We start from the raw sequence: 14,910 nt of genomic DNA, 5'->3' as shown, positions 1-14,910 counted from the left end.
AATTAATCAAAGAATAAAGTATTAAACTTCCAGAATGAGTAATTTACCTTGTTTGATATTCACCATCACCCCCAAAAAAGTGTTGAATACCTGTCGGCCAAATTCAGGATATTCCCCTTATATTTCTGATCTGTTGCTAAATAATACAAAGAAAGAAAGACTTGCCTTTCACGACCACCAGACGTCCCAAAGCGCTTTACAACCACTTTTGAGGTGCAGTCGCTGATGTAATGTCGGAAACGCAGCAGCCAATTTGCGCACAGCAAGCTCCCACAAACAGCAACGTGATAATCTGTTTTTAGCAACGTTGGTTGGCCAGGACACTGTTTTTCGAATAGTGCCTTGGGATCTCTTATGCTCACCTAGCATCTCAGCCAAAAGACGGCACCTCCGACAGTGTGGCACTCCCTCGGTACTGCACTGGAGCGTCAGCCTAGATTTTGCGCTCAAGTCTCTGGGAGTGGGACTTGAACCCATAACCTTCTGACTCGGAGGCGAGGGTGCTACCAGCTGAGTCACAACTAACACACAAAGGCCTAGAAATTCAGTGGGCTGCGCCACCAGTTAGCGCCCAAAGAGGGCACTCAGTGGCTTTAGCACCACTGGCCACGCCTCCCGCGATATTTAGCGGGGCGCTAATGGCGGCGTTAGCTTGTAGCGCTGCGCCGCCACCGATAACGTCATTGGTGTGCGCAACGCCTCGCTCCCGCCCCGATCACCATATTTGGTCGCGCCCGTCTCTTTAACGCCGGTCGCAAATCGCGACCGGTTCACAGGGCCTACCTGTGGCGGTAGTGGCGCAAATTAAGGTGGAGGTGCGGGGCGGACATTTTTTCCAGTGGCCGCCTGCCAGCACCTCCTCGCGCCGCCCTCCCCGGCCTCCTGATCCACCCCCCCCGGGCAGTGCCGGCTGTGTCCCAAAAGCCCGGCACTTCTCCTCGGTGTCGGGCTCTTCTGCTGGCACTCGCGATCGGTGATTGCGCTGGTGCAGGCCCCTCCCCCTTAAGAAGGGGAGGAAGGCCTGCAGTACAGCAGCGCGCCGTGCCACAGCGGCGATATTCAGTGTGAGCGCCCCAAGCGGGATGCGGGGAGCCTCGAGTAGCGGCCCGCTTCCGTTTGGGGCGCTGAAACTGAATATTGGGATGGCGCAAGTGGCTCCGCTCGCAGCGGTAATTCCGGCGCCCAGGCGAGCTTGGCGCCCCAAACGGGGCGCCACTGAATTTCTAGGCCAATGTAAGCAGCTATTTGAAGAAGGAAGAAGAAAGTAGCAAACTTGTACCGGGTCCATTCCACTGCAATAAACCCCTGATAGCTGCAGAGTTCTGTTCAGTGTGTAGAAGTTGAAAATCATGGTCCATTTTCCATCTGAACCCATTGCAGTTGCCCCATTAGCTTAATAATTATAGCTGCATATTGCTGTTGTGTCAACCCATTCATAGTCAATGGGTAGAAAATCTGTTAGGGTGACTGCTTTACATGTTCACGCGACATTCCAGTCTGTGCTATTTCAACACAGATGCTAAGCAGTTTATCTTAAAATCAAAATGAAAAATCCAAGTGGGATGTTTCTCTCGTGCCAAGTTAAGTTATTCCAGGGTACACATTAAATATGGTAATCGCGCATGAAACACAAAAAGTTAGCATGCAGGTTACAGCAAGTAATTAGGAAGGCAAATGGCCTTTATTGCAAGGTCCTGAGATGAAGGGGTTGTCTTATGTAGAAAGGTTGAGCAGGTTGGGCCTATGCTCATTGGAGTTTAGAAGAATGAGAGGTGATCTTATTGAAACATATAAGATTCTGAGGGGGCTCGACAAGGTAGATGCAGAGAGGATGTTTCCCCTCGTGGGGGAATCTAGAACTAGGGGGCATAGTTTCAGAATAAAGGGGTTGCCTATTTAAATCGGAGATGAGGAGGAATTTCTTCTCTCAGAGGGTCGTGAATCTTTGGAATTCTCCACCCCAGAGAGCTGTCGAGGCGGAGTCATTGAATATATTCAAGGTGGAGAATGACATATATTTGAGCTACAGGGGAGTCAAGGGTTATGGGGAGCGGGCGGGAAAGTGGCGTTGAGGCCAAGATCAGATCAGCCATGATCTTATTGAATGGCGGAGCAGGCTCAAAGGGCCGAATGGCCTCCTCCTGCTCCTATTTATGTTCTTATGTTCTTAATTGCGCACTAATACCGCATTGTTCAATTTCACCCCAAACACTACCTTGAGGATCATGTACCGCCTTTCTGAGCTCACTGGAGGTTCTGCTCGCTTGTCCGCCGCCACCCGTCATTCTCCAGTTTAAAGCCCATGAGGCATGATGTTTCACATGCGCCGACAGGCAGGGGGTCCTCTCCCATGGCTTTCGGGAAATCACAGGCGCACTGCTAGTGTTACCAACCCTCCAGGAATGCCCTGGAGACTCCAGGAATTGAAGATTAATCTCTGGGACACTGCTGGGAACAACACCCGGGTGAAAAATCTTGGAGGCATTAAACAAAATTGTTTGGGGTGGGAGGGGGGTGGTGGTTCATTCTCTTTGAACGCTTTCATTTATTAGTTATAACAATATTGGAGATGGGGGACAAAAGGCTGTTTGACTGGCGGCCAAGACTAATCCAGTCGGATAGCAAAGGGTCTGCTCGCTTTCCAGTTGGCTGTGGGAAGGCGGGGGCGCCTGCTGGATGGACCAGTGTGGGGAGGGGGCTGGGACGGTGCGAGGTGAGAGGTCAGGTAATGAAACCTGCAGGAATGCCCCCAACCAGAGTTTGCGATCTTACATACGTTTCCCATAATTTTCCGTTCAATAGTTTCAACGGGCCGACTATAATGGGCAGTGTGTGTGCCCGTGGTTTCCCGATGGACGAGTCCGCCTGCAGGTAGCAACCATTCGTGAAAGAGGCGTGTCTGGTGTACGGTAACCCCTTGGAATTGTTTTTTTGAGTATCAGTTGCTGCCCTTACAGGCTTTCTGATTGGTGAATGGAGGTTACTTGAACTGTCTTCAATAATTACCAACAACTACATTTCATTTTTTCCACTTGTCACCCAACAGAAGGAACGCGAGAAAGGTTCAAACTTGGCATTCATGTTCCGTCTCCCCTTCGCTGCTGGAAGGGTGTTCAGTATCAGTATGTTGGACACGCTGCTCTATCAGGTCTGTACCACAGGGCACACTCCCTGAATATCATTGTCTTTGCATTTATAACCTATAACTTATGTGACATGTGCGATCAAAAAATGAACAAGCACGCCTGCACACGAGCTGTAGCAAAGGTTCACTGTTGTACAGAAATTGAATATTGATGAGGGTTGGAATGGACAGTGATAAGATCATAATTTCTCCCGGGTTTCAGTTATATGGAGTGACTAGAGAACCTGGGATTGTTCTCTTTAGAGCAGAGAAGGTGAAGGGGATATTTAATTCAATTCAATTCAATTTTATTTGCCATATGTAACTAGTACAATGGAATGCTTACTCCCCGTGGGGACACGTCAGCTATTCTTACAGCGCCGTGTTCAGAAAGTCAATTCAATGGCATCCAGTGGCAGTGGGAGCACGATGTCCCGCAGCCGCTCCGTCCTCCTCGTCACCGCGGCCTCCTCCTCACTGTTGCCGGCTCCACGTGTGGTGGCCAGCTTCTCCCGCTCACGATCCGACCTCTGGCCACCATGCCCGGCTCCCCCCCTCCCAGTCGGACTGCGAGCTTCCCACCAAGGAGCTGCCGGCCGACGTGCTGTAGCGGGTCGTCGTGGCTGCTGCTGCTGCTCGTTGCGCTGCGCTGCCTCCGCCCGACTTGCCGAACACATTTTAATAGAGTTATTAAAAGCTATGAACGGTTAGAGTACTGGCAGGAGGGTCAGTAACCAGATGACACAGGTTTACATAGAAGCATAGAAGATAGGAGCAGGAGTAGGCCATTCGGCCCCTTGAGCCTGCGCTGCCATTTAATGAGATCATGGCTGATATTCCAAATTCAGTACCCTGTCCCTGCTTTCTCCCTTGATCCCTTTAGCATTAAGAAATATATCTAACTCCTTCTTGAATATATTTAATGAATTGGCCTCAACTGCCTTGTGTGGTAGAGAATTCCACAGGTTCACCACTCTCTGGGTGAAGAAATTCCTCCTCATCTCAGTCCTAAATGGCTTACCCCTTATCCTTAGACTGTGACCCGTAGTTCTGGACTCCCCCGCCATCGGGAACATCCTTCCTGCATCTAGTCTGTCTAAGTTTCAATGAGATCCCCTCTCATTCTTCTAAACTCCAGCGAATATAAGCCCAATCGACCCAATCTCTCCTCATACGTCATTCCTGCCATCCCAGGTATCAGTCTGGTGAATCTTCACTGCACTCCCTTTAAGGTTTAAGATAATTGGCAAAAGAACCAGGGGGAAGATAAGGAGAATTTTTTTGCTCAGAGTTGTTATGATTTGGAATACACTGCCTGAAAAGGTAGTGGAATCAGATTCAATAACTTTCAAAAGGGAATTGGATATATCCTTGAAAAGGAAAAATTTGCAGGGCTATGGGGAAAGATCAGGTGAATGGGACTAATTGGAGAGCTCTTTCAAAGAGCGGGTACAGGCACAATGAGCTGAATGGCCTGCTTCTATGCTGTATGATTCTATAATGAGTCCCTGATCTCGGACATTTCGTTGGTGGGGTAGCATTGGCAGAGAATGGAGGTTGTTAAAGTTAATTGGGTTGATTGGGAGCACATTGGGTGGGCAGTACCAAAGCAATCGCACCTGCCCACCCACCCAATGCCACCAGCAAGAGGCCTGAATCAATTTCATGGTCAGCCCTCATCTACAAGAGTTCATAAGAACATAAGAAATAGGAGCAGTCGGCCATTTGGCCCCTCGAGCCTGCTCCGCCATTCAATAAGATCATGGCTGATCTGATCTTGGCCTCAAGTCCACTTTCATTGCTAGAGGATTTGAGTACAGGAGCAACGATGTCTTACTACAGTTATACAGGGCCTTGGTGAGACCACACCTGGGGTACTGTGTGCAGTTTTGGTCTCCTTACCTAAGAAAGGATATACTTGCCATAGAGGGAGTGCAGCGAAGGTTCACCAGACTGATTCCTGGGATGGCAGGACTGTCGTATGAGGAGAGTTTGGGTCGACTAGGCCTGTATTCACTAGAGTTTAGAAGAATGAGAGGGGATCTCATTGAAACGTATAAAATTCTGACAGGGCTAGACAGACTGGATGCAAGGAGGATGTTTCCCCTGGCTGGGGTGTCTAGAACAAGGGGTCACAGTCTCAGGATACGGGGTAGGACATTTAGGACTGAGATGAGGAGAAATGTCTTCACTCAGAAGGTGGTGAATCTGTGGAATTCTCTATCACAGAAGGCTGCGGAGGCCAAGTCACTGAATATATTTAAGAAGGAGATAGATAGATTTCTAGACACAAAAGGCATCAAGGGGTATGGGGAGAGAGGGGGAATATGGTATTGAGATCGAGGATCAGCCATGATCATACTGAATGGCGGAGCAGGCTCAAAGGGCCAAATGGCCTACTCCTGCTCCTATTTTTCTATGTTTCCCGCCCGCTCCCCATAACCCATGCGAATTGCCAGAGCCCAATGAGTGCTGACAGGCAACTGGCTGATCGGGGGAGGTGGGGGGGCAGCAGGGAGGGTGGGGGTGGTGGGGGGAGACAGGGAGGGTGGGAGACAGGGAGGGTGGGGTGGTGGGGATGGTGGAGACAGGGAGGTGGAGGAAATCTACCCCCCACATTGTTTCAGGAGAAAGTCCCCACTGCACCGCTGTGACATTTTTACTTGATGCGCCAACTGTCTTTGTGGCTTTTCTGAATGAGACTTTGCAGGGAGTCCACGTTGTAGAATCATGTGTGCTGGAAATTGGGCACCGTCCAAATTAATTGATTCAGGTGGCAGAGATAAGAGGAGACTCTTATCTCACTACACCACCCAGTCATTGCCTTTAAAACCTCCATGGCCTCGCTCCTGCTTATCTCTGTAACCTTCTCTAGCCCTACAACCCTCCGAGATCTTTGCGCTCCTTCAATTCTGGCCTCTTGCACATCCCCGATCTTCATTGCTCCACTATTGGCAACCGTACCTTCAGCTGCCTGGGCCCTGAGCTCTAGAGTTTCCTCCCTGAACCTCTATGCTTCTCTCTCCTCCTTTAAATCGCTCCTTAAAAACTGCCTCTTCGACCAAGCTTTAGGTCACCTGTCTTAATAGCTCCTGATGTGGCTCGGTGCCAAACGTTGTTTGATAATCGCTCCTGCGACGGGCCTTGGGACATTTTACTACCTTAAAGGTGCTATATGTGTGTTGTTGTTGTTTAATGTTTCAATATTATTTACCGTATGGAGAAACTGTCCTTCCCTTCTGTTTTAAGTCCTACTCTTGCATGTTTCCACCTGATGTAGGTGTTGCCTCACTGAAGGTACAGAAGATAATGCCATTTAAGCTGGTGAAACTACAAAATGTACTAATTGTTCCAATCTTTCTATTTTCCTTGCCAGTCCTTTGTTAAAGATTACATGATCCCAATCGCACGGTTGTTATTGGGACTTGACACTACCCCAGGCTCTGGTTACCTTTGTGCTGTAAGTACTTGAAACACACACATTTTATGACAGTAAAAAAAACCGTTTGGAGCTGATTTATGTATATTGTTTTACTAATTTGAAGTACACAGGGACTGATATATAATGAAACTTCAGTCATTTCTAAAGTGTTATTGTTTTGCAAGCTGGGTGATGTTATTCCTGTAATTGTCTATTGAAATACTGTTACATTTCTCTCTCTATCTCCATCCATCCATCCATCATCCTTCCAGCGGTATGTCTTGCTGAAACATGTAGCATTTCAGTTGCGCGACTATTTTGCTCATTTTCACAACATGAGGACTTTTAGGACCAGGAAAAGGCCAAGTAACCCAACATGCCTGTGTCTTTTTTGATTGAGTCCAATCCCACCAAGCCACCGTCTCAGTACATCTCCTGATCTTTCTTGTCTCCAGAAGCACTCATTGTCTCTTGAACCCATTTATTACTGCCCATTTCACTAGCCCTCGCTGGTAGTTCAACTCTCAAAAAAAAATCCAACCAATTCCCCCTTCTTGCTTCCAGCAACAGTCTAATTTTCAGTGTGCGTCCATTGATATCGGAACCCTTTACCCTCATGAACAATTTTCTTGCATTTTTTTCTTTTAATCTTAATAAATACAGCGGTTTTGTAAATTAAAAACAAATCACACCTCTCTCTTTCTGTATTCTCACAAAAACATCTCCCCAGCTGAGAGGTTTGCCTGGAGATCTATTCCCAGACCTTATGCTAAACTTGTATCGAACCTTGGTTAGACCACACTTGGAGTACTGCGTACAGTTCTGGTCGCCACATTATAAAAAGGATATAGAGGCACTGGAGAGGGTGCAGAGAAGATTTACAAGGATGGTACCAGAAATACGAGGGTGTACCTAACAGGAAAGGATGAACAGGCTTGGGTCTCTTTTCTCTTGAAAAAAGAAGGCGGTGACCTAATAGAGGTCTTTAAAATTATGACAAGTTTTGATAGAGTAGACTCAGAGAGAGTGTTTCCAATTGTGGGGAAGAGCAAAACTAGAGGCCATCAATACAAGATAGTCACCAAGAAATCAAATAGGAAATTCAGAAGAAACTTCTTTACCCAGAGTGTGTGGAGAATGTGGAACTCGCTACCACAGGGAGTGGTTAAAGCGAATAGTATAGATGCATTTAAGGGGCGGTTAGATAAGCATGTGAAGGAGAAGGGAATAGAGGGTTACGCTGATAGAGTTAGAGGAGGAAAGACGGGAGGAAGCTCGAGTGGAGCATAAACGCTGGCATGGACTGGTTGGGCGAATGGCCTGTTTCTGTGCCGTATATCCCATGTAATCCTATGTAACCTTGGCCAACACCACTCATCAGCCAGTTACTAGCATGGTGATGCTCCAACACTCTACTCATTTACTAGCAATTAAATCTCTAGAGGACAAAAATATATATATATATTTTAAATTAAAGCACTATGGGGGAGAAATTGGGTGAGTAGCACCACCTGTTAGCGCCTAAAGAGGCAGTCAGTGGCTGTAGCGCCACTGGCTGCGTCTCCGGCGATATTCAGTAGGGGCGCTAATGGTGGCGTTAGGCATTTGCGCTGCGCCGCCACCGATGACGTCATCGGTGTGCGCAGCGCCCCATTCGTGCCCCGTTCGCGATATTTGGTAGCGAACGGCGCAGTTGCGCCGCTCGCTACCCGCGCCCGGTTCACGGGGCCTTACTGTGCCGGCAGCGGCACAAGTTAAGGTGGAGGTGCGGGGCGGCCGCTTTTTCGGCGGCCGCCTGCCAGCACCTCCGTCCCCGGCCTCCTAACCATCCCCCCCCCCCCGCGGCATTGCCGGCTGTTTCCCGAGAGCCCGGCACTTCTCCTTGGTGCCGGGCTCATTTGCCAGCACTCGCGAGCGGGGATCGCGCTGTTGCAGGCACCTCCCCCTTAACAGTGGGAGGAAGGCCTGCAGTACCGCAGCGTGCTGTGCCGCAGCATGTGGCGCTGCGGCACGTTGCGCTGCGATAATCAGTTTCAGCACCCTAAGAGGGACGCAGAGCGCCTCGAGCCTCGCCCCGTGTCCCTCGAGGGGCAATGAAACTGAATTTCTGGCGATCGGTATCACTCCGATCGCTGCGCTAAATCCTGCGCTCAGACGACTTTTGCGCCACTTTGGCACCCCAACCCAATTTCTAGGCCTATAACTCTAAAGAAAAATACAAAAAGAAAATACTGCAGATGCTGGAAATTTGAAATAAAAACAGAAAATGCTGGAGAAACTCAGCAGGTCAGGCAGCATCTGTGAAGAGAGAAACTCTGCTGAGTATCTCCAGCATTTTCTGTTTTTATAACTCTAAAGAAATTTACTTAGTATGAAAAATATACAAATCCTTGCTCCCACCCCTAGCAAGCTTCTATGCTGTGTCATTGAAAGAACTATTGCAGGTGGGATCCTCCTACACACATTGACACATTGGTGTTGTTGCAAACAGCAATGGTGTTGTTGCAAACAGCAATAAGCTGTGAATGTGTAGAGGCCTGAGAATGTTTGGCTGAATGACTGGCTTTGTTATGTGTGGGCTAGAAACCGTGAGGATGCTGACACGACAGAGAACTTTTCGATGGCAGAAGGTGAATTTCCCTGATGCAAATAAACAATGCCTGTGAGGTAATGCTTGGAAAAAGTCCAAAAGGGCAATTTGTATCTAGAACCCTCATATATTTTACATTCATATACACCATATCACTAGACATAATTATATTTGCTTAAGTATCTGTGTACAATGTTACAAGTATATAAATCACACTTTTCTAAGAACTTTTAGAAACTGGAAACAAGCCTGTTCCTTTTGGAAATATTGACCCCACTTACTCACCACATCAATCAATCCCTTGTCTCTCCAATTGCCTCTAGAACCCATTTATACTATCCACTAAAATGGCCATCCTTATTCAATTATTCCACAGGTATAAAATGTATCCTAACTTTCCATCTTATCCCTAACTTCTCCATTTCCAGTATTTGAATTCTTAGCCACAAATGAGCCAATTTTCTGGATCAACTGTTGCCAGTTTTCTTCATACTATTGGAAAAATTCAATTAGAACTCCTCAGAGTTTTCCCAGAGAAAGCCAAGCTTGACTTCCTGTTAGCCTGGGGATAATAACGCACACTCCGATACAATCCTTGCCGGTCATAATGGTCACACATGCAACTACTACTTTTGAATCTATTAACTAATGAGATCACTAGGTTTCAATAGCCGACCCACAATGAGCTGTGGTCTATGTTGTTTACTATCATTTACAGATATACACCACCACCCAACCTGTTATATCGTTTGCCTTTGTTTCTTAGATGAAAATCACAGAGGATGACTTGTGGATCCGAACGTATGGCAGGCTCTTTCAGAAGCTGTGCTCTTCTAGTGCCGAAATTCCAATTGGGCTTTACAGGACAGAGTCGCACATGTTTTCCACATCCGAGGTGGGGCGCTGCTTGACTTTCTCATTTTGCTCTTCTTCCCCACTTGGTGTTCTGGGGCCAATTTTTAATCCCTCAACCAACATCACTAAAGCAGATTATCTGGTCATTATCACATTGCGGTTTGTGGGAGCTTGCTGTACGCAAATTGGCTGCCGCGTTTCCCACATTACAACAGTGGCTACGCTTCAAAAAGTATTTCATTGGCTGTAAAGCACTTTGGGGTATCCTGAGGCCATGAAAGGCGCTATAGAAATGCAAGATCTTTCTTTTCTACTGAACACACCATCCTAGGCTGTGATGATGGGCTGGAAGCTTAGCCCAGACCTGTTTGAAAGGTACTCCATAACTGGCCATTAAAAGGCAGTGTGGGGAGGACATAGTGCGACCAGTTTTCCAATTCTTCCTGCCCACATGTGCAGAGACACTGGCTAATGATTGGCAGCTTTGACTGATTACACTGCTGGGATAGGCACCTGCAGGCACAGATCCACATCTTACCACTCAATGCCATAGTGCAATGCCGGTCCAATCTACTAAGCTACACGCTATCGCACTGACATGTATAATTTTATGTTGCCTGATTATAGGATAGGAAATGATAGAGTCGAGCAACTTTTACATTTTTATGCTTGACTAATAATGGTCTATTGTGGAAGACTTGGAGAGGGTTCGGGTGACTGACTTTCTCAATGAATGTTTCCAAGTATTTATTGTGTCTGCTCTCTCAGGTGGACGTAAAAGATCCCATGGCACTATTTCAAAGATGAGCATGGGGAGTTCTCCCCAGTGTCCTGGCCAATATTTATCCCTCGCATCAACAACAACAACTTGTATTTATATAGCGCCTTTAATGTAGTAAAATGTCCCAAGGCACTGTACAGGAGTATTATAAGGCAAAAAATTTGACTCCAAGCCATATAAGGATAAATTAGGGCAGATGACCAAAAGCTTGGTCAAAGAGGTAGGTTTTAAGGAGCATCTTAAAGGAGGAAAGGAAGGCAGCGATGCAGAGAGGTTTAGGCAGGGATTTCCAGAGCTTAGGGCCCAGGCAACAGATGGTACGGCCACCAATGGTTGAGCAATTATAATCAGGGATGCTCAAGAAGGCAGAATTAGAGGAGCACAGATATCTCGGGGGGGGGGGGCGTTTGTGGGGCTGAAGGAAATTACAGAGATAGGGAGGGGCGAGGCCATGGAGGGATTTGAAAACAAGGATGAGAATTTTGAAATCAAGGTGCTGCTTAACCGGGAGCCAAGGTAGGTCAGCGAGCACAGGGGTGATGGGCAAATGGGACTTGGTGCGAGTTAGGACACGGGCAGCCGAGTTTTGGATGACCTCAAGTTTACGTAACGTGGAATGTGGGAGGCCAGCCAAGAGTGCATTGGAATAGTCAAGTCTAGAGATAACAAAGGCATGGATGAGGGTTTCAGCAGGGTGTGAACTGAGGCAAGGACGGAGACGGGCAATGTTACGGAGGTGGATGTAGGCGGTCTTTGTTATGCTGTGGATATGTGGTCGGAAGCTCATTTCCGGATCAAATATGACACCAAGGTTGCAAATAGTGTGGTTCAGCCTCAGACAGATGTTAGGGAGAGGGATGGAGTCAGTGACAAGGGAACAGAGTTTGTGGCAGGGACCGAAAACAATGGCTTCGGTCTTCCCAATATTTAATTGGAGAAAATTTCTGCTCATCCAGAACTGTATGTTGGACAAGCAGTCTGACAATTTAGAGACCGTGGAGGGGTCGAGAGAGGTGGTAGTGAGGTAGAGCTGGATGTCGTCAGCGCAATCAACATAACAAAAGCAGATTATCTGGTCATTATCGCATTGCTATTTGTGGGAGCTTGCTGTGCGCAAATTGGCTGCCATGTTTCCTACATTACAACAGTGACTACACTTCAAAAGTGCTTCATTGGCTGTAAAGCTCTTTGGGACGTCCGGTGGTCGTGAAAGGCGCTATATAAATGCAAGTCTATCTTTTGCAAAAGTAGGACAAATTTTTTTTTTATTTCTAATTTACAGTTTTCTTTTAGAATTTTGCACAGTTAACTTGGTTATCTGAGATTTGTGCAAATGTTTTGGCAGATCAAGGTAGTTACCTGTTTTTGGTTTTTTTTTTTAATTCCCCCGCCTCTCAGTCTCAGATCTCAATCAACGTCGAGGACTGTGATGACACAAAAGATGTGAAAGACCCCTGGGGGGGAAAGAGTCATCGGAACTCAACATCAAGCGACCAGTCGGAGCACCCGCTGCTGAGACGCAAGAGCCTGCAGTGGGCCCGTAGGCTGAGCAGGAAAGGAAACAAGCAGGCCAATAAAACAGACGAGAAGATCAACCAACAGAGGCAGAACCTGTATCATCGGTCAGAAAGGCAGGAGCTGTCAGAACTGGTGAAAAACCGAATGAAGTACTTGGGTTTGCCCACTACAAGATACGGTGGGTGTTGTCTTCCTAAAGTAAAAACAATTCAAGGCTTTGACGTGCAGACTGTTTCAAAATTATATCGGTTTTAGCATAAATGTACAATCTCGCCTGGTTAAAACAGTAAAATACATTTAGTCAATTATAAATTACAAAAGGAAATTAACAGCGGTGATTAATCAAAATAAATAGTTCTCATTTTGTAGAAGTCGTGGCAATCTGCAGATATTAGGTCAGATATTGTTAACTTAATATGACATTTTCTGAACTGTAAATTAAATTATTGTTTTTAATTCTAATGCATTTGAGTCCGATTTCTTAAAAAAATCATTCACACAGGATGGAGATGTTCTGCTTATGACGAGGAGCTACGGTAGAAGAATGATTTTTTTTTAACCACGTATTATGCAGTAGTTGAAGTGTAATAGTTTGTATCTTCTCACTCTGTTCTATCCAGAGCTGCTGTGGAAAATGTTGCTGTTAGTATAAAACTTTATGATAAAGAATTCAAATATATTTGGTTTAGTCTTTAATAATTCATTTTGTTTTTTTAAAAAAGGTGTAGTCATTGGGTTAAAGTCTGTGATGCCCAGCCAATAAACACAAATTAAAAGTATGCGCCGAGACTCTCTGATACCAATGTCTGAGAGCTGAGGTTATGAACGCGAGCTCCCGACGGGGAGCCTTGTCTGCCAAGCGGGCATATTGAGAAATCACAGACAGACTTTCTGTTTCATTGATATTCACTCCGCGCAAGCAAGGCTCCCTTCCACGAATCGCATTCATAAAATCAGCCCTCTGGTTTTAGGAAGAATCTTTTTAGCCAAAAGGGGTGATAGATTTGTGGAACGGCTACTAGGGAAGGCCGTTGAAGCGAATGGTACAAATGGGCTTGAGGCAATTCGCTCTCCCTCTCCCTTCTCTCTTTCACCTTCCTCTCTTTATCTCCTTTGGCATTCCTCCTGCATCATGAACAAGGCCAAAGGCCCCGCCCACAGGAAATTGCTCTTTCAGTGAGCCGTAAGTAGATGTATGGGATTATCCTGGCCTGGGGGGAGTGCATATGTGGAACATTCCTTCTGGTTGCTCCTCCCAGCCAAGCAGTGGAAAATCTGATTAACTCAACATTTTCCAGATCTAGCTACTAAAACGTTCAGTAGAAGCCTGATCTGGAAGTTGACAATCAATATCAAGTCAGCTCCTCCAAAGGTGGAATAAAAACAGGAAGTGCTGGAAACGTGCAGCGGGTCAGGCAGCATCTGTGGAGAGAGAAACAGAGTTAACGTTTCAGGTAGATGACCTTTCGTCAGAACTGGAAAAGGTTAAGAGACGTAACAGGTTCACGCTTGTGGACTGAACGGAGGTCTTCCACAAAGCCTCCAAAGATGTTTTCATCCTATAGCTAGCGTACCAATTTTCATCACTCTGGTGTGTTGGAGGGATATTGGTCAGAAGTAAAAGAACATACTGGTTTCTCAGGCCACTCAGTAATGGGTCTTGTTGGCCTTCCCAGCGACCTATTTCCTGACTGAAATTCTTCCCTTCGTCTGCAAAAGGGGTCCTTAGAACTATTCGCATGGGTATGGCACCTTTCATCTTTCTTTTCCCTCTAATGCATTATAATAGGATAAGGTCACTGAATTAACTATCATTTCAGTAACTTAGTGTAACCAGATTAAAACCCAGACTAATAATATGCTAGAACTGTATAAAACACTAGTTAGGCCACAGCTAGAGGACTGTGTACAGTTCTGGTCACCACATTACAGGAAAGATGTGATTGCACTAGAGAGGGTACAGGGAAGATTTACGAGGATGTTGCCAGGACTGGAGAATTTTTAGCTATGAGGAAAGATTGGATAGGCTGGGGTTGTTTTCTTTGGAACAGAGTCTGATGGGAGACTTGATTAAGGTGTGTAAAATTATATGGGGCCTAGATAGAGTGGATAGGAAGGACCTATTTCCCTTAGCAGAGACGCCAATAACCAGGGGGCATAGATTTAAAGTAATTGGTGGAAGGATTAGAGGGGAGTTGAGGAGAATTTGTTTCACCCAGAGGGCAGTGGAACTCACTGCCTGAAAGGGTGGTAGAGGCAGAAACCCTCATCGCATTTAAAAAGTGGATGATCCGCCATGATCTCATTGAATGGTGGAGCAGGCTTGAGGTGCCGAATAGCCTACTCCTATCTTCTATGTTTCTATGTACTTGGATATGCGCTTGAAGTGCTGCAACCTACAGGGCTACAGACCAAGAGCTGGAAAATGAGATTAGGCTGGATAGCTCTTTATCGGCCGGCACAGACACGATGAGATGAATGGCCTTCCTCTGTGCCGTAAACTTCTATGATTCTATAATAGGTTTAACCGTCACATGGCAATGTGTCTACCCAATCTAGTTGAGCACTGCTAAGTGTATATGCATCATAATTGGGGCCATTGTCAATACCATTCATACCTC

General features: G+C 46.5%; 1 protein-coding gene across 4 annotated transcripts in view; it reads left to right on the top strand.

Moving 5' to 3' along the window:
* The window catches only part of kcnt1b (potassium sodium-activated channel subfamily T member 1b), a 517,853-nt gene that overhangs the window by 483,504 nt on the left and 19,439 nt on the right, over positions 1–14,910 (top strand). For all 4 annotated transcript variants that reach the window (XM_085965398.1, XM_085965396.1, XM_085965395.1 and 1 more), the window contains 4 exons: positions 3,047–3,148; positions 6,501–6,584; positions 9,902–10,030; positions 12,170–12,467. In XM_085965398.1, coding sequence (XP_085821524.1) covers positions 3,047–3,148; positions 6,501–6,584; positions 9,902–10,030; positions 12,170–12,467 — 613 coding nt within the window. The remainder of the gene's footprint in view (positions 1–3,046; positions 3,149–6,500; positions 6,585–9,901; positions 10,031–12,169; positions 12,468–14,910) is intronic.

This window comes from Somniosus microcephalus, chromosome 23, assembly GCF_052327205.1.
Source record: "Somniosus microcephalus isolate GS21.2 chromosome 23, FLI_Smic_1.0, whole genome shotgun sequence".
Classification (NCBI taxonomy): Eukaryota; Metazoa; Chordata; class Chondrichthyes; order Squaliformes; family Somniosidae; genus Somniosus; species Somniosus microcephalus.
Note: the sequence above shows the minus strand (reverse complement) of the source record. Positions and strands in the feature narration are given on the sequence as shown.